Raw genomic sequence first — 18,772 nt, forward strand, 5'->3', positions numbered from 1 at the left:
GAAAAAGACAATGTTCACTAACTTTTACTCAAAGTCATAAATGTGATGTATATGTATGTATATTAATATTTTACAAACCACCGAAAATTTCGAAATGACAAAGTTTCCGAAACGCAAGCAGTGTTTCGCAAGCAGCGTCTTGACACTCGCGGAAATGAATATCTCTTTTCACGGCAAAAATTTTGATATGATCCGCGATATGTCCTGCGCATCCGCGAATGCACCGTAGTGAAACCGATGGCGACGGCGATGAGTAAAAAAAAAGTGCGCGCGATCGACCTAGATATATCGTCGAGTGTAAAGAGCACTCGTCCCGTGCGTGATAATGAAACCATTAATTAAAAATTGATCGTCAATTAGCTCACGGTCCGCCAGACGCATCTCTCCGACAGAGTACCGCGCGGTATTTATAAATCTCTGCGAGAGTATCTAATTACTAAAGAAGAAAAAAAATAAAATACACATACAATACGCAATTGTTGCATTCGAAAAATGTTTTCAAGGATGGCGTGAGACCTTCGCGGTGTCGTAAATTCAATAATTTGACCGCAGCTTAGAACAAGTGTATGCGCACATGTGTGTGTGTGTGCTCTCGTCTCTACGTGAAAGCGTCGCGTTTGCTCGTACAATCGTTGCTATCTGATTCGAATGCGCGAGGTGGCGAGCAGAGCGAGAGGTGCGCAACAGGTCCGATGATGCGCCCTGCGACGGATGGCGGCGCGCGTAAGAGCGAGAGAGCGAAATGTAGGGCAGCTAGAAGCGGCTCTGGCCTGGACGCAATTTCGAAAATATTAAATCCGGGGCCGCCCCGGTTGCCAGGCCGGAGTTGCCGGCGTGCGATGGCGATGGCGCGATCGACCGTCGTAGACATAGGCTTAGACGTAGGTGTGAATGTAGGTCAGGGTACCAGCACGTGCGACCACCAACCGGGACGCGTAGTGTCGGGGAAGAGTACGTTGAGAGCCAAGGAAGGAGTATCGACAAGTGTACTCTCTCGAGTAGTCTACCAATCATTCTCAACTGAACCAAGAATTTATTCTACTCCGCCTTATCTTGCTATTTGCCTGAAAGCAGTTCGTCTCTGAGGAAACTAAAGGACTATCTTCCGCATGGCGTCCCGATGTCGCCACTTTTTTTTCCCTACAAATTTTCTACGATTTTCTTTCGGTATCAATTTCCCAATGTAGTAAACATACATCGAGTTATAAAGGAAAAAGAATGTCTTGTTAAGAGCTAGCACCCTCACCACAAAAAATTTAAATAAAACTTGTAAAATTTAGTGCTATCTTAGTGCTCCATTTTTTATTTTAGTACTCGGGCCGTTATTATCATATTAATAAAAAAGAGAATAAATAAATTTTTAGGTTTACTAAATAAAAGAAATTTTAAACATGATTATAAGGTTTGACGTAACTTTCTTAAACAAATTAAAGTGTCCAAATAAAGATAAAAAGATATTTCTTTACAAATATAAGGATCGTGGCAATACTGTCGAATAAACTGATTTAAAGTGATAATATTTTCACATACAGATAATTATCATTTATTTTAGAAATTTAGTTGTTACAAATTTTTTTGTTTGTACTGTTATGTATACTTCAATAATAAAAGTAATAATTTTATTTTTATTTTCCAGAACTGTACATTATTCTGAACGTTTACAGAAATGAAAAAATACCAAATATTAGATTATTCACTATTCTGGATATAAAAAAATATCCTTGTATCTTTTTATTAGCTCATATCTTTTAAACTATGACAGATTTATAGCTTCTAAAAGCACTTAAAAACACTAACTTGTGATGTATTTATTGCAAATTGTAAATTTCTGCTAAACAGCTCGAGCACTAATAAAATAAAAAGTGGAGCACCAAATTAGCACTTAAATAGCACGAAATTTTATTTCAATTTTGTAGTGCTAGCTTAATAGATATGGAAAAAAAAACAACTTTGCCAAAGGCAGTTTCTCAATCACAATTGTGAAACATAAAGATTATACATTTTGGATAAATAAAATTTTCCACAATCTTAAATCTACGTCTATGACATTTAACAAATATTGCAAATTTTATCTCTGTTCAGGACTGATTGTAAAGTGACAAAAAAATTTCAAGATAGCACATCCGGAACATCATGTACATCAGCGATCAAAGTTGGAATTCTAGACGCATGCATTCTCTGGTTTAAAGAGGCCATCGACAAGATCTCGCCATTGTAGATCCTCCAGGATCTCTGTGTGCGAAACTCTGTTCGGGGCAATAGTTTCTTTCAATTTGACGGACCGCGGAACGAGGACGCGCGCAAAAACGGCCGACCTCATCGTCGGATCTCTCGTCGGAGACCATTGTTCGCGGGCACTCGAAAAAACAAGAGAACCGATCGCCTTTTCTTTTTTCAGAAGCATTTAATTTCGCTCACTTTACTACATTGATACAACACCGGAAACTAATATATACTAACTTTGTAACTATATTTCATCACAATCAATGGAATGTTAAATTCCTCAAGTATCGCTAATACTTTAATCTTTTTTTCTTATCCAAGTAAAGCAATTAAAAATTGAAAATTTAATATTACTCAGCTCGGTTTTCAACAGAGATTTGACCTTTTGTAATATAATTGAAAAAAGTTACAAACATATTCTAAGACGTTAAGTTTGGGCGCGACATTTCTGAAATGTCAAGTATTTATATCTTACTTGCGCAATCACAATTATGAGCAAGACAATTCTTTTATTCTTTTATTTAAAAACAAACTTTTTTTTTATTCTTGTTACGCTACTTTGTTAATCAATTTTCTAAAATTGACGTTTTTGTACACATTAATTTATCATGTGTTTCGTATTGCGTATTATTTTGTTTAAATAAAAGATTAGATTTATACAAAATCATTTTTGGCAGACGAAATATTGACGTTTGCATATAGCCAGATGTATTTGGACTTTGTTGCGGATGTAAGTAGAAGCAGCTATAACGAACACATATTATGTAAGGACGACATCAGCGCGATGAATCGATTTACATACGTAAATGCGTTATAAGATCTCACCGACGACTGTGATAAATCAGACGGCATGCATGCCAAAAGATATCAAACGGCTCAAGTGATTAGAATTGATTATGAACAATGTTCAAGTCTTGGTCGAGTAACTAATACATGGATGATCGTGCGACACATGATTTTTAATGATAAATCAATGTCGTGTATGAAATATGCAGTTGCGCGGTATTTCAACAATTTGTTCGCTATAAAAATGTAAAGGGGGACAACATGTGTCGTTTAATATTAATTAATATTGGGTTGAATGGAACGTTCGTTCCGTTTTTTGCTAAGAGATAGCATTAGTTATAAATACATGCGACTAACTTCATTCCAATTGTCTTAACCTTATGTCATTCGACATCTGACACTCCGATTCCATACACATTTAAAAAAAAATTTTTGAAGATTAGTTGTATTGCAAGTGTTTGGTATAAGTTGAAAGATGGCCAATAATAATGTGCATTTTCGGCATATTATGCTTTTTTATTTCAAAAAAGGCAAGAATGCAACGAAAACTCAAAAAAAGATTTTTTTTAATTTTTTTGCATTCTTACCTTTTTTGAAGTAAAAAAGCGTAATATGCCGAAAATGCACATTATTATTGGCCATCTTTCAACTTATACCAAACACTTGCAACACAACTAATCTTCAAAAATTTTGTTTTAAATGCGTATCGGAATGTCAGATGTCGAATGATATAAGGTTAAAACAATTGGAATGAAGTTAGTCGCATGTATTTATAACTAATGCTATCTCTTAGCAAAAAACAGAACAAACTTTCCGTTCAACCCAATATATGTCGCACTTTCGAACTTGATTGGAAGAAAAAATCGACTTTGTCAGCGGGAAGAATGTTGCAACGAAAATACAATCTGCCGATGGCAACCGGAATCGCGGGCAATCCGTATGGGTAAGCATCAGTCATTGCCAAGCGGCAATATAATTCAAGAGCGGCGTGCGAGTTAACACGCGGAACGGTGACGAGACGATGCACTTGCAACGGCGCGAATGTGCGTCACCACGACAACGCACACATTCATTCGTCGCGACAACGCAACGGCCGCGATACTTTCAATAGGCCACGCGATACAATTTTTATTCAAAGCCGACGTGTCATAAGGGACAGAAAGAGGGGGAGAGGAATGGAATAAAGAATAAACGCGGAAAGAAAAAAAAGAAATAAATCAAAATGTTCAGGGTGCACAGATTTTTGTGGGAAGATTGAATTATTATCAAGGAAAACTATAGAAAGCTATTTTGGAAAAACATATAAATAATTTGCAAGTGGCACATTTGTGTCTGACAAAATTTAATTAAAAGTTTAACAAATTGTGCGTTTGATGAAAACGGTTTAATTCCATATTTTACAAAATATTCAATAAATCAACATCTGTTGTACATATTTGTTTGCCTGTTGATTGGTAATGAATTAACCCAAAAGCTATTAACATAATTTTTGAATGTTACAAATTGTGTTAAAAAACATTCTCTAAAAAATTTATTTTCTTTGTTATTTTATAATCCTTAAAAATTTCTTATAATTTTTATAATTAATCTCAACTTAAACCAATTTTTATCATTTTTATTTTATTATTAAAAAAATTGCACATGTATTTGAGATATTTTTATTTGCACGAGAAGACAAGTGCGATTTTGTTAAATGCAACATTAAACGTGATAACACTTGACTTTATATGTGGTATTTATATCGCACTCTACATTTTGTGTTACCGTGAATATTTAATATTCAAATATTCACTGTGTGTGGCTAAATGTTGGATATTCAACAAATTGATATTACGTCAATACCGCGGCGTTTCGCCTATTATTGATTCGCGCAGGACTAGTTATCGTTGATTTATTAACGAGCGTTATATTGACTAAAATAATTGGGTTTCGTTCGATGCAGACATCTACGCATCCGCCACACCAACGCAACAAATTAAATCGATAAAGACACTTATCGAAGATCCCCTTAATCTGTTCGTTATCGTCATCGGTCAAGTTCCTTACAGTGTGATAATTTAGCAGCTCATTCCAAATTGTTCCCAACACTTTTTTCAACCGACTTTAATTAGCTTTCTGATTTTTAATTGGGTCAATCCCCTAATTGTTTCCGATTTAATTCAAACTCTTAACTTGATATTTTCAAAATCGTTAAATATACTATTATATTCCGCGTTTAATTCGCAAACATTTTTTTTCGCAATATCAATTTCGAGACGAATAACAAAATATCAACTGGTTCTGTAACCAGATAAAAGAAAAGACTGAAGAGGGTTCGCTTTTATATATTTTTCTGCCGCATTTTCTATTTTTCTTACTTAATAAATTGTTTTTCATGCACTCGCGTTTTTTTCGTTCTCTTAATGCCTTTTTCGCAAGTTGCATCAATTTTGGGTATTTTTATTTCTAATTTAATCCAATTTGCAATTTAATGGTGAAAATCGTCAAACAAACAATTAATATAAACGTATTTTAAACATTTTTATTTGCTTTGTTTAATTTGAAAATTTCGAACCACTACTAACGTATGTAGGAAGCGAATGTACGTAAGAGCAAGGTTGAAAGGGCGTTGCACGGCGCGCGGCCAGTTGGTTTCACTCGACGGCGCGTCCTGAGTCACCCGAAGAGCGGTCGCGTCGTGCAGGCACAGGCATAGACAGGTTGCTATGTGCCCTCGAATCTACAAACGTGCACGTGCATGCGCGCGTGTACGACACGTTGACGCGCACAGCCGCACCGTTCTTACGTCACGTGAGACCGTGTATTCGTCACGTTGCATTGCATTGCGTTTGAATATATATACACGTAGCCTAGCACTGTTAGACTTGTTCGAACAATATGAGAAAGAAGAACAAACTCCTAATTGAAAAATCGAAATAATACATTCTGGAATACCGTATTGTCTGGTAAAAAAAAACGCACATCGGTAACAAATAATAGCAAGTAAAATGAAAGATACAAGGCGATCAATTGCTAATAGTGCTTTTACGGCATAACGTTAAAAAAAAAAGAAGAGAAAGAAAGTGCAAGTTTATAAGTTAAAAGTGACGCGATCATTGCGTGTCTCTACCTGAAAGCTTGGATCGGTTAAAGACTGGAAAATTACTGCGACAGAGAGTGACAGCTGCACCGTGTAAGGCAAATACGGGAATTTGAAAGTCAGCTGGACAGCTGCTGGGAATCAGCTGATTCGCAAGTGGAGTCGAGCTTAATTACGGCGCACGAATGTTACGGATCGCTCATTCGAAGCATCCCTTCTCTGATGGTTCTACATATACAGAAATAAGCAAAATTAAGAGAAACCTGGAGTCGTCTGTTTTACCAATTTCTTTTAAATACACCATACTTTTTTTGGCTGCGTGGAATGAAAAATCCTTTCAAATCGATCTTCCGATCTTTACTATATACTGTATTAGCATATGTACTTTAATTACAATTGTGTAATTAAAGTGTATTTAAAAGAAATCGGTAAAACAGACGACTCCAGGATCCCCTTAAGTAATTTCTCTTAAACAAATAAATTTGCAAAATAAATCAATCTTTTTTCCCTTTTTCCTTTTGTTCTTCCAGAAGAAAATTAAATTCAAAAATCTTATTTGAAAATATTTTTAAACAACTTGCATAGAAACTCGTATTGTCGAGAAATTGATTTGCATTTTGCGTGTTTATCGCAGCTACAGATTCGTCCGAATGCGCTTTTTCGGGAACGGAAGAAACCGAAAGACGAGAAGGACGAATCGCGGAGCGCACTCTTTTCAGAAGAGTCGATCAATTTCTGTCGGACGTGACCGTGGGAACGTAACGGCGGGTATGATCGACCCCCTCTGATAGGGACCGGAAGGTCGGTCTTACGTGTATACGCCACTCTGTGGTTTGGAATTTCGTACTTCCTGTCCTCGAACACGTATCGCGCGGTTCCGGCGGAGAAGATATTGCCGCGAACGAAAAATAGAGGTCTTATCGTCCATTTGAATCTACATAGAGTAAACCGCAATCACATTTTCCTCTACATATGGAATGTTTCATTTTTAGCACGTAATATTTAAACGTTGAAACTATCGGGATTAGCCATCGATTTAATTATTGAGACTATCTTATCACAAAAGTTAATATATCAATCGAGTTAAAATTAATATTTTATACGATATCAGGAGAGAAAACTATTTGATATACAAAGAAAAATAATTCGTGCAAATTATTTCTATAATAATTTTCTCGAAATTAATTATTGCTTGTTTTTAAAATCCAAAGTTTTATCTACAATTCTACTTGCAAATACTGCTCTATTGACTAACGGCAGGATCAAAAATTTGTTTAAAGAATTAAGAGCAAGAAATGTATCTAAGAAAGTTGTAAAATTTTTCAAGAATTATAAAATTCCGTTATTGGAAAGAAAGACTTTTTCAAAAATAAAAATTTCACGATACGTTATCCCATATTTTTAGGATAAGGTAAACGTGTAGCCAGATTGATGAAACTTCGTTAGAAACTGCAATTATTGATGAATTATTGCGGATGCAAATAGAACAGTGAATAAAACGTATTATTTTTAAGAATGAGACACCAATATCGTTCGAATGTGCAGAATCGTCTATGGTTACGTGTTTTTTAACTTAAAAAAATCGCAGATTTGAAATCAGACTATCAAAATATACCTTTTCCGGATTATCGGATCCTGTAGCGATGTAGCAACGTCTGAAAAGCACATTGCCGACAATTTTAGTGTCCAGATTCGTAGTCATTGCGCGCGGCGAGTCAATTGCCACCGGTGGTGAACGCATTTATGACTCTCGAGCGAGTGAGACAAGAGCACGAGAGGTAGGCGATAAACTGATAACGCGTGCATAATGACATTAACGACACGCGTGTCTCTCATCGCACGGGACAGCAGGCTTAAACCAATCAAGGGCCGCGGCTCATCTCAGTGTCGAGTGCATTGTTCGATAGACGCGCCGTTGCCAGCGATGCTCCTTTCGTTATCATTCGGATAGCGAGGCTTTCAACAAGACCTTCGTCGCTTTTATTCGCATTTTCTTACATCTTTTTGCATTTGAAATGAGATAGATGCATATTTCAATTTTCGAGTGAAAAGAAGGGGAAAAGAAGAAAACAAAGTGTATAAAATATAACGCACAACTCTTTCAAGTATAATCAACTGTATTAAATGCATTCTCGTTAACTTGATTAATTGTATATGTAATTCTCTATTGCATATCTTCATAATTGTGTTTCACTGTCGACAGCTATAAGCTAAATAGAAATGTTTTAACCAGTGCAAAGATGTAACAGAAAATACCATCGATGTAAATCAATTCTTCTCGAAAAAGGAGTGTAATTCACGCTTCAATGCTTTGCCTGTTTAAGAAACATCGATGAAAGAAAAAAGAAAAAAACAAGTTTAATGCGCTACCCGCGCCGCGACATGGAATGTAAGCGCGTAAAGATAGTACAACGCGATGAAGCGCTTTAAAATTGTCAATGACTCATGCCGTTATCGCCAGCATATCAGATGTCATTAAATTCGTTAAATGCTAATGTCGGTTTTGGCATTTCGTATGTATTTATACACAATAGAGAGATCAACGATCGCACAGTTCTTGAGCAATCATGAATTTTTCAATGGATTTAGAATTAAATGTTCCTTCAAAAAATGGAATCAAGTGTTCCTCCCAACTTCATCACTTGAGCGTAACCTAAAAATTTTCCTTTTTTCAAAATATTAAACTTCAACGTAAAATCCACTTGGAATCGTTTGTGACACAGGAATGTGTCCGGTAAATTGGAAATATTTTTCGAGTAAGCCGCTGCTTCGCCAGTCGCGGCAGGCATTTCAAGAATGCAGCCGGTGAAAAAACCACGCGGGCATTCGGAAGTGAACATTCGGAGATGATTCACGAGAGTAATCTCTAGAAATTCTTTTCGCTAGGCGGCGTTGCCAAAAAGGAAAAAGACATCTTCCTTTTATACGAAATAAATATCTCGCCGAGCAACGCTGTAAATTTTTTCACCGTACATTCCACATGCAAACTTACTGCAAGATAAATAAGCAAGATTAACACGCGATGAAAGCAATTACCAGTTTTGTCACAAACGTGTGATATAAATCAGCGAATCTTTAACAAGGTATGATGACACCGAGCGAGCTGTTATCATATGCTGCCGTGACTAACAAAGTTACTATTAAGAATGGATAATAGCGCGTTAGAGCAGACTCGCGGCTCGCGTAAAGCTGCGTCGAACACGGCGAGATTTTTTGCATGAACGCTTTTGCAGTAACAACTGCGATCATTACGTTGGAAAACGTAATGCTTCCCTGAGCATCGTCCGCGATGAAACATCGCCGAGACGTTCCCTCTAAGCGCATCAAAGCTGCAAAGCTGTTTACGCTGTGTCAGCCTGATATTTCGTCAGCTCGGCAAAAGATTTCTCCGTTGAGAAACCAGCGTCTTTCAAGAACATAATAGTGAAAGACAGCATAAAGCAGTTTTCGGATAATTATTCTTAATGCGAAAACATCAGACATCTTCTATAAAACGATCGTATTACGACGTTAATTGCAATTAGGAGAGTTGTGTCTCAAGAAAAGTTGTAGATTACATAAATTATATACATATATGTATATGCAAAAAAAGCAAAGAAGCAACAATTTTATACATACTGAGAGAAAAGTATGTGATATTTGGAACTATAATTGTGTGGGACTATAATTATAATCAGAATAATGACACATTTTTATAGGAATTGTTACTATAATGTTAGCAATAATAACCTTTTACGTATGGTACTGTCAATCATATAATCAACTATATAGTTAGAATATCTATAAAAATATGGTTGGCGCCAAAAAACACTATAGATTATGGTTATTGCAATTATTCTTTTCTCTCAGTGCAATATTTATAATACAGGCATTGCAAAATTCTATAAATCTTTTCAAATTTTTTAAACCACGCTCGCATTAATCTCGGCTAATCGTGCTAATTGAGTAAATCAGTTTTTAATTTTATATTTCAATAAAATTGAAAGAAAAATTCGAAACAAATGTAAAATAATTCGTACACTGAGAGAAAAGAATAATCGCAATAACCATAATCTACAGTGTTTTTTGGCGCCAACCATATTTTTACAAGTATTCTAACTATATACATAGTTGATTATATGAATGACAATACCATAAGGTTATTATTGCTAACATTATAGTAACAAAAATTCCTATAAAAATGAGTATTCTGATTATAATTATAGTTCCACACAATTATAGTTCCAAATATCACATACTTTTCTCTCAGTGTACAGTCGATGATTGCGAGAACATATTCGCGCTTTATAGAGAAGCGTCAATATTTGCAGACTTCTGGCCTACATAGTAGCGTCAGTATGTAGAACCACTTTGTATTATGCCACAGCCGCGATAATCGGGAGAGCATTAGCCCCGCGATGTTAAAATTATTGTTTTCAACATGCGGCAGACATCATCAGTCATATACGTCGCGCGTCTCAAGAGACTGATAATTTCTAATTTCACTGTTGTTACGAGAATACAGATTGCAATATCACGGTAAACATTATTCATAATTCGGTTCGTAAGCAACAACATGAACCACGTGAAGAAATTTAGCGCGACGTTTCGCTCGTTTCTATAATATTTACAAGAAATAAAACAAGTTCGTATACAAGAATATATTCATTCATTCCTGATATCACTTCGACAAATCTGTGGCTGTGTTCCGAAATTTACTGTCAGTATTGAAAATCTATAGTTTACGTCACGTATATTGTAGATTTTCAGTACTGGCAGTGAATTTCGGAACGGTGTTTTCGAAATATTATTCTATCCTACTTCAAACCACAAAACTATCAAATCACGTATAACGTCGTTTGCATTAAATATATTCGAATGTTTATACTTAATATTGAGCAAAAAATCATTCTTTTTATTCATTAATTTAATTTCGCGATTAGTGACTACACATTATCATTATACTTATCGGATTTAACACGGCTTTTTATGTAACAAAAAAAATCGACCAAGGGTCACTTTTTTCAACGTCGGTTAACGTTAACCGACGATTTCAATTTGTTAATAGAATTGCTAACATGAATAAAATATCGTCAACAAAAAATTTTTGACATCTTTAATGAAGATATTTTATTTTTTATGTTAGTAATTCTATTAACAAATTGAAATCGTCGATTAACGTTAACCGACGTTGGAAAAAGTGGCCCCAAATCATACAAAGATATAAAGAAGGAGAGGACTGTTTCAAGAGAAATGGTTTCACGTAAATTTATAAAAGCGATAATTTTTAATCATAGCATTATATTAAAAGATTAATCGAATCATTCATTTTAGAAAAAATTTATTCTATAATTGTCGAAAATAAATTTTTATTACAAGCAGTGCTCTATATATATTTTATCAATGGATGTTCTTTGTTAGAGATCCTTTAGTTAATTGAAAGTCGATTTTTTCTTAACGAAAATATCGAGATAATTGATTATTAATTACAACTTTCTAATATTTTGCAATACATTAAATAATAAATCTCAAGTTAAAAATTTATTAAAATAAATTCCAAAATTAATTTGACGAATGTAATTTTATAATCTATTTCCTCAAGTCCACCAAAAATCTTTTTCAGTATAATTTGCAAACTATTGATGTCTCAATAATTTCATTAGGAAAAATTGACTTAACCAAAAAAGACTAAAAAAAACACGCGGTGATCGTGCGACTTTTTTTATATATAAATATTGCATTTGCAATCATTGAGATAAAAGTGAAAAAAGCATATAGTATAGTTGCACAATTTTACGAAATGTTTCTTTTTATGTCCCGAGAATATTTTAGAATAGGCATCCTTTTTCAAATGACCAATTCGATTACGCAAGAAAAAATGAACTCACCGAGCCGAAGTTCCCCGAAATTTCCACAGCCGATTTTCTTGCCGACCCGAAAATTTGGGCCGACCATGAGCACGCCGGACGACGAAGTGACACTGTGCCGGGACGAGTGCACGTTCGACCGGGCGGCGTTACCGCTGCCCCTAGAGGTCCGCTTGGCGACCTCCTGGTCGCGCTCGGAGCTGCGCGCTCCGAGCTCCTTGTCACCGCGATTCTCCCTGCCGTCTCGCTTCTGCATCTCGTACCGGTCGTTGTTATCCACGATTGCGACGATTTAATTATCAATAATATGATCCTAACTAACTATACGCAGCGTCACGTTCACACCCGCGATATTTTTCTTTTTCACCACACTTGTTTGCGTCGTGCCGGCGATGACGGCGACGACGGCGACGACGACGACGACGACGACGACGACGACGACGACGACGACGACGACGACGACGACGACGACGGCGACGACGACGACGGCGACGACGACGACGACGACGACGACGACGACGACGACGGCGACGGCGACGGCGACGGCGACGGCGACGGCGACGGCGACGGCGACGGCGACGGCGACGACGACGACGACGACGACGGCGACGACGACGACGACGACGACGACGACGACGACGACGACGACGACGACGACGACGACGACGACGACGACGACGACGACGACGACGACGACGACGGCGGCGACGACGACGACGGCGACGACGACGATGACAATGATGTCAGTTTCTTGTCAGTGATGGGGATCGATCCCCGTATAAGGCATATCTTTATGCCTCCGAGGAAACGCGAGGGCACGACACACGAACAACACGACACGGCACTCGCCGCAATTTTCCCGCAGGCGGAAAAGGGCACGCGCGGGCGCGGTGTGCACTATGTAGCGCGGAAGGAAAGGACGCACGGGCGGCGGCGGTGGAGGTAAGGAGGAGGAAGGGGGATGGGGAGAAGGAAGAGGAAAGGAGTTGTGTCGAGGGAGCTGGCTGACTGTCAAAGTTCGACGGACGACGCCTCTCGCGAATCAATCCCCATGCCAGCCTAACCTCTCACCGAGTTGTCTGCCTCGTCCTTCCAGGCGTGTTCCCTCAAAAGACGTCGAACACGCAGCAAGGCGTCGTAAAAGGATGCGGTACGTTACGACACCGTGTCGAGGAGTCGTATCCGAAATCACTGCTGCTGATTGCGCTTCTCTCACTCGTCCGCCTGAAGCGGCGAACCGGCGGTGTTGACGTTCGTCGTCACGGGAGCGATAGGAGGAATCGAACAGTCGGCGCAGCGTTATACGGCGTCGTCGATCCGGACGATCCCATAGCAATTTCGATTTGCCTCTCACGGCTGGCTGCTGCCGCCAAGACGCTGGATGCCGATGGTGCAGTCGACAACGACGAAAATCGCGCGGCTCACGCTCTGCCGACGCGGCGCAGCACGGCATCACCGTGGTGGCGGCGACGGTGGCGGTCGTTCTTGTGTGCGGTTGCTGTGCTATTGCCGCTCCTGCTGCTGCTGTTGCTGTTGCTACCGGTGCGAGTATTGTTAGTGCTGCGAGCGCGTTCCGCGGTCGTCAGCTCCTCCATTACGTGCCGCGGCTGAGGAGCACCGCAAAATTTACGCAAGCAAGCGAGCAACTCGATCACGACTCGCGACTCAATTCGGAGCGCAGTCTCAGAAACCTTCGTTCGTCCGTACGTCGATTCTCGGACAGGCAACGGCGTACGTCGAGATTCCCTAGAAACACACACGCACGTATCCTATTATCCACTTATGTGAGTCACACGCGTACGTCTCGCCTTCCGTCGCGCGCGTTCCTTGATGCATCCGCAAATGGAGCGGAGTTCACTTCGTGCATCTCATCACCAACGCGCGATGTCAATCGGTGCTGATACACGAGTTCCTCGCTTTCTTTCTTTTTCTCTCTCTCTCTCTCTCCCTTCCTCTCTCTCTCTCTCTCCTCCTTTCTCTCACTGCTGCCACGACATATACCTAACTCGAAGCAAACGTGCTGCTCTGCTCTCACTCTCGTCGTGGTGCCGCTGAACTACTCGTGGGCAGCAAACACAGCTGTTACAGCTACATCCGCAACGTTCTCGCGTTTACACGGAGTCACTTCTGCGCGCAATCTCGCATCGCACGTACGATATCCCTTCGTCAACTCGTCTTACCCGCGATCAAAATTTCGCGAACAACAAACCAGTACTCCTATCTTTTGCGATGAGACATAACACTTGAGACTCTCAAGCAGTGTTGCTAGACGAGACGCTTTTTTTTGCGCATGCGTTTAGAAATCGGTTTCAATGAAGTACTAATTCAGGAGAAAAAGGATACTCCCAAGCCCTTTATTTAAATTTTTTCAGAAATTTGTCCGCTGTAGTCCCCCCAATCTTGACTGTTTTCGATATTCATTATTAGTGATAAAATGCTACAGATAAGTGACGTAAACTATAAATTTCAGTATTGGCAGTGAATATCGGAACACAGCTCTTTTCGCGCCCAACAGCGCTATATACCTATATACACCGCTGGATTCACAGCTCCTGCTGCACCGCGCATACGTGAAAAAAAGCGTCTCGTCTAGTAACATTAGGTGCATCCAGTACTACAAGCGCTCACTGAGCGTCTAAGGCCGAATTTCCACTGAGCGCGTCACGCGTCGGCGTCATCCGTCGCGTCACGAATTAACCAATCAAAACATCCCATTTTATTGCATCATTTGCCGCGCGAATAAAATGGGATGTTTTGATTAGTTAATTCGTGACGCGATGGATAACGCCGCGCGTGACGCGCTCAGTGGGAATTCGGCTTAAGTAGCAATCGAATGTGATTGATTTTTATCTTTGAATCCACCAATCATATTTGACTGCTATTTAGCCTAGAGACCCTAAAAAGAGAGACTCGCCAACTCGTTGGACTCTGATTGGCTGGTGTATGGATCGCACATTTGTGCCCCGTGTGCACCATAAAGCTACACTGAACTACACTATGGCCGGTATTCATAGTGTAGTTCAGTGTAGCTTTATGGTGCACACGGGGCACAAATGTGCGATCCATACACCAGCCAATCAGAGTCCACTAACAGTCACGTGACGAGTTGGCGAGTCTCTCTTTTTAGGGTTTCTAATTTAGCCGCTCAGTGAGCGCTTGTAGTACTGGATGCACCCATTAGGCCAAATTCCCACTGAGCGCGTCACGCGTCGGCGTCATCCATCGCGTCACGAATCAACCAATCAAAACATCCCATTTTATTACATTATTTGCCGCGCTAATAAAATGGGATGTTTTGATTGGTTGATTTGTGACGCGACGGATGACGCCGACGCGTGACGCGCTCAGTGGGAATTCGGCCTTAGATTTGTACTTTATAGCTAAACTGGCTGCACTAGTTCAGAGTTTATCTTTCTCCTTTTAATGTGGAGGGATTAACAAAATAAATATCAATATAATATTAGCCTATCTAATAAAAATTTTTAATTTTTTAAAAATTTTTACGCATCAAATCGATAGAAAATTGATTGTTGGTTCCAATTGTGCCTTTTAGAATGATTGTTGATGGATTATATATTAATTATAACAAAATAATGATTTTCAATAGCGTACATATTGCACATGCGCGACTCTCAACTGTAAAGTTAGATACTCTGGAAATAATGGCTGCGCTATTGAAAATTATTACTTTTAAATTAACAACCCTTAGGGCACTTAGGGCCTATCCAGACAAACTTGCATAGTCGCATAAACATATGCATAAGGAAATTGATTGGTCCATTTTCTTATGCATTTGCTTATGGACCAATTTTCTTATGCATATGTTTATGCGACTATGCAAGTTTGTCTGGATAGGCCCTTACTATATTCTTACATCGTGGCCCTTACCGCATCCTGCTGTAAGAGCCATTAGTCTGCTCTAGAGTGAGAGACGAATATCATCCGCACTGTAATGTTTTCTTAAATTCTCGAGTTCAATCAGCAATATAGAATATTACATATATGCTGCCATGCTACGTACATACATACATACATACATACGTAGCATGTACTCATTCATTCCAGTATGTATATATTTCAGTGTTTTCAAATATCAATTTTATGTACAAGACCAATGGCTTACTTTACACCGATTGTTTAATACGCGTACCAAGTATTAAATTTGCTTCTTTGATTGGTGTAGATTTTACACTAAACAATTTATACCTATCGAAGAAGCAGATTTAGTACTTGGTATGCGTACTAAACAATCGGTGTAAACTAATGGCCGGAGCACAGACTTTTGCATAAAGCATAACGCATAAGCATAAGGAAATTGATTGGTCCATTTCCTTATGCATTTGCTTATGCTTATATATAGACCAATCAATTTCCTTATGCTTATGCGTTATGCTTTATGTAAAAGCTTGTGCTCTCGGCTTAAGGGTGCAATTACATGGAGCGCGGTTCGCGGTACGCGGTACGCGGTAAAGGAACTAGTAACCAGAACCGTGCCGCCGTGCCGCCTGTTTTTTTTCCCTCCTATTACATGGAGCCAAAAACTGCGCGGAAAAGCGGCACGGGCTAGTGACAAATTAACATTTATATGCATTTTTTTAAATGTATTGACTTATTTCTACGTTAATTTTATCGATACGCTTATTCTTTCAACGGATCTATTTTATAATTGCATTTAAATTAATGAATTTCATTAAAAAATGCATACAAATGTTAATTTGTCACTAGCCCGTGCCGCTTTTCCGCGCAGTTTTTGGCTCCATGTAATAGGAGGGAAAAAAAACAGGCGGCACGGCGGCACGGTTCTGGTTACTAGTTCCTTTACCGCGTACCGCGTACCGTGAACCGCGCTCCATGTAATCGCACCCTAAGCCAATGGGAGTTAGCAATTTAGTTATAATATAGGTATCTGAGCATCGATCATGTAATTTTTCTCTAGAAGCAGAAATGTGAAAAATAAAAACTTTTACGTGAATTCAACAATTCTATTCATCGAATTCATATGAAAATTTTACTTTTTACGTTTCCGTTCCTGGGGAGAAATTACGTGATTGATGTCCTGTGATCAAAATTCGTTCATCCAAAAACGCTATTTAACTTTCATGTTGGTAAGAATGCAGGAACAGCGCAATAGCGCGTATTATAAAAATTTATTTATGTAAATTTTCAATCTATATGATATAAAAACTTAATTTTATGTATTAATTATATTTTATAATTCTTATGTATTATACGACTGTGTGTATATAAACGAAATGAAGAGATGTGGGTTAAAGATTGACATTGGAGATTAGAAGCACGTGAATGTCTTGCTCTGCATGAATGACGTAACAGCAACGGTACTATAGCACGAAAAATGGCCGGCACGATGTGGGCAGAGGATGAAATTGGACGAAAGTGGGATCGTTGCTTTACGGATGCTATTCTTAAGTTCGGTAATTATTGCTTCTAGTACATCTGTTGACAATTAGATTTTCTGTGATATAAATGACAAATCTATTTCTTTAGGCGGCGGTGTAATCCTCGGCGGAGTGTTTTCCCTCTTTTTCTTCAAGAGTAAGATTATTTTGTGAATATACATATAATTAGTAATCCTGTAATATAAATGCAATTGTTACTATAATGTCTTTCAACAGAGTTAATAACAATACATTCGATTATAAAGATGAATGTAATGAGATTTGGTATAACAATTTTTGAAAGATTTTAACGCATTGCATGCTTTTTATCATATGTGCTGTGTATTGTGATGAATGATATATACTTATGCCTTTGCTTGTGAATAATATTATATAATTTTTCTCATTTTTAGTAGTACTTTTCGCAGAATATTTTGTCCATTCTTTATCAAAAACAAGTTATAATTTTGTGCAAAATTAAAAATTAATATACCAATAACAGTTATTTACAAATACATAATATTAAATAAATATTAATTATTTGACAAGATACTTCAATTTTATTTAATGAGATAAAAAGTTTACAGAAATAGAAATAGAAAAAAATTCAAAAGTTGTATACATTTTATTAAGTTATTTATTATCCAAACTCAAGAACTATTGGTTATTATCACTGGGTATGACAAGAACGCTTTGGTCACAATTTTGGCCAATCTCTTCTATTGAAGAAAATATATTTATATGTAATTTAAACCTTTTTCTTTTTTTATACATTCTTATCGCTATACACACACACACACACACACACACACACACACACACACACACACACACACACACACACACACACACACACACACACACACACACAAAATTGTTAAATGGATCTTTATTTAATTATTTAAATTTAATTGTTTTCTATACATATATATTAAATTATATATCAATTTTTATATATTTTATTAATTTGAATCTTTTTTTCTCTTTCCTATTTTCTCAAATTGAAGAGAACCCCAAATTATGACCAAAACATTTCTCTTATATTAATTAATAATAGTTTGCAGTTCGATAACCACACTTTTGATTTTTATTGCTTTTTCTTCCATTGTTTGTCTTTGAAGAATATTTTACAATATAACTATATTTATTAGTTTTATATTTATTATAATATAAATAATTTTCTTTATAGGGAGGAAATGGCCCATTATAACAGGTGCTGGCTTTGGATTAGGTATGGCATATTCTAATTGTGAGGAAGATATAAATGCATCAATACGTCAACAGAAGCCTAGAAGTTGTAAACGTGAAGAGAAAAAATAGTGTTTAGAATCTAATATAGAAGCAAAATTGAAGTTATTATTAAGATAAAAGATTCAATAAATAAAATAGTTATACTGCTCTAAATTTACTCTGCAATTAATCTTTATTCATGTGGGATCTCC

General features: G+C 37.8%; 2 protein-coding genes across 23 annotated transcripts in view; one reads left to right on the forward strand and one right to left on the reverse strand.

Moving 5' to 3' along the window:
- Positions 1–12,455, reverse strand: part of gish (casein kinase I gish) — a 34,419-nt gene extending 21,964 nt beyond the window's left edge. For 3 of the 22 annotated variants that reach the window (XM_067347725.1, XM_067347724.1, XM_067347722.1), the window contains exon 1: positions 11,956–12,444. In XM_067347725.1, coding sequence (XP_067203826.1) covers positions 11,956–12,190 — 235 coding nt within the window. In that variant the 5' untranslated portion in view covers positions 12,191–12,444. Of the gene's footprint in view, positions 1–11,955 lie in introns of all 22 variants that reach the window. The other 19 variants (XR_010888036.1, XM_067347731.1, XM_067347723.1 and 16 more) reach the window with 12 other exon arrangements.
- Positions 12,456–17,206: 4,751 nt separating this feature from the next.
- Positions 17,207–18,734, forward strand: LOC105679533 (MICOS complex subunit Mic10). The gene is made up of 3 exons (XM_012379604.2): positions 17,207–17,366; positions 17,440–17,487; positions 18,520–18,734. Exons 1-3 carry the CDS (start codon positions 17,288–17,290, stop codon positions 18,648–18,650), a joined length of 258 nt encoding a protein of 85 aa, XP_012235027.1. The 5' UTR covers positions 17,207–17,287; the 3' UTR covers positions 18,651–18,734.
- Positions 18,735–18,772: the final 38 nt, after the last annotated feature.

Source organism: Linepithema humile, chromosome 1 (assembly GCF_040581485.1).
Source record: "Linepithema humile isolate Giens D197 chromosome 1, Lhum_UNIL_v1.0, whole genome shotgun sequence".
NCBI lineage: Eukaryota > Metazoa > Arthropoda > Insecta > Hymenoptera > Formicidae > Linepithema > Linepithema humile.

What these genes read in the sequence shown, in the direction of transcription:
- LOC105679533 (XM_012379604.2), top strand. Translation starts at nt 17,288, where the DNA reads ATGGCCGGCACGATGTGGGCAGAGGATGAAATTGGACGAAAGTGGGAT. An exon ending in GGATGCTATTCTTAAGTTCG is followed by an intron (nt 17,367 to 17,439) that starts GTAATTATTGCT and finishes CTATTTCTTTAG; the next exon opens with GCGGCGGTGTAATCCTCGGC. An exon ending in TTCCCTCTTTTTCTTCAAGA is followed by an intron (nt 17,488 to 18,519) that starts GTAAGATTATTT and finishes TTTTCTTTATAG; the next exon opens with GGAGGAAATGGCCCATTATA.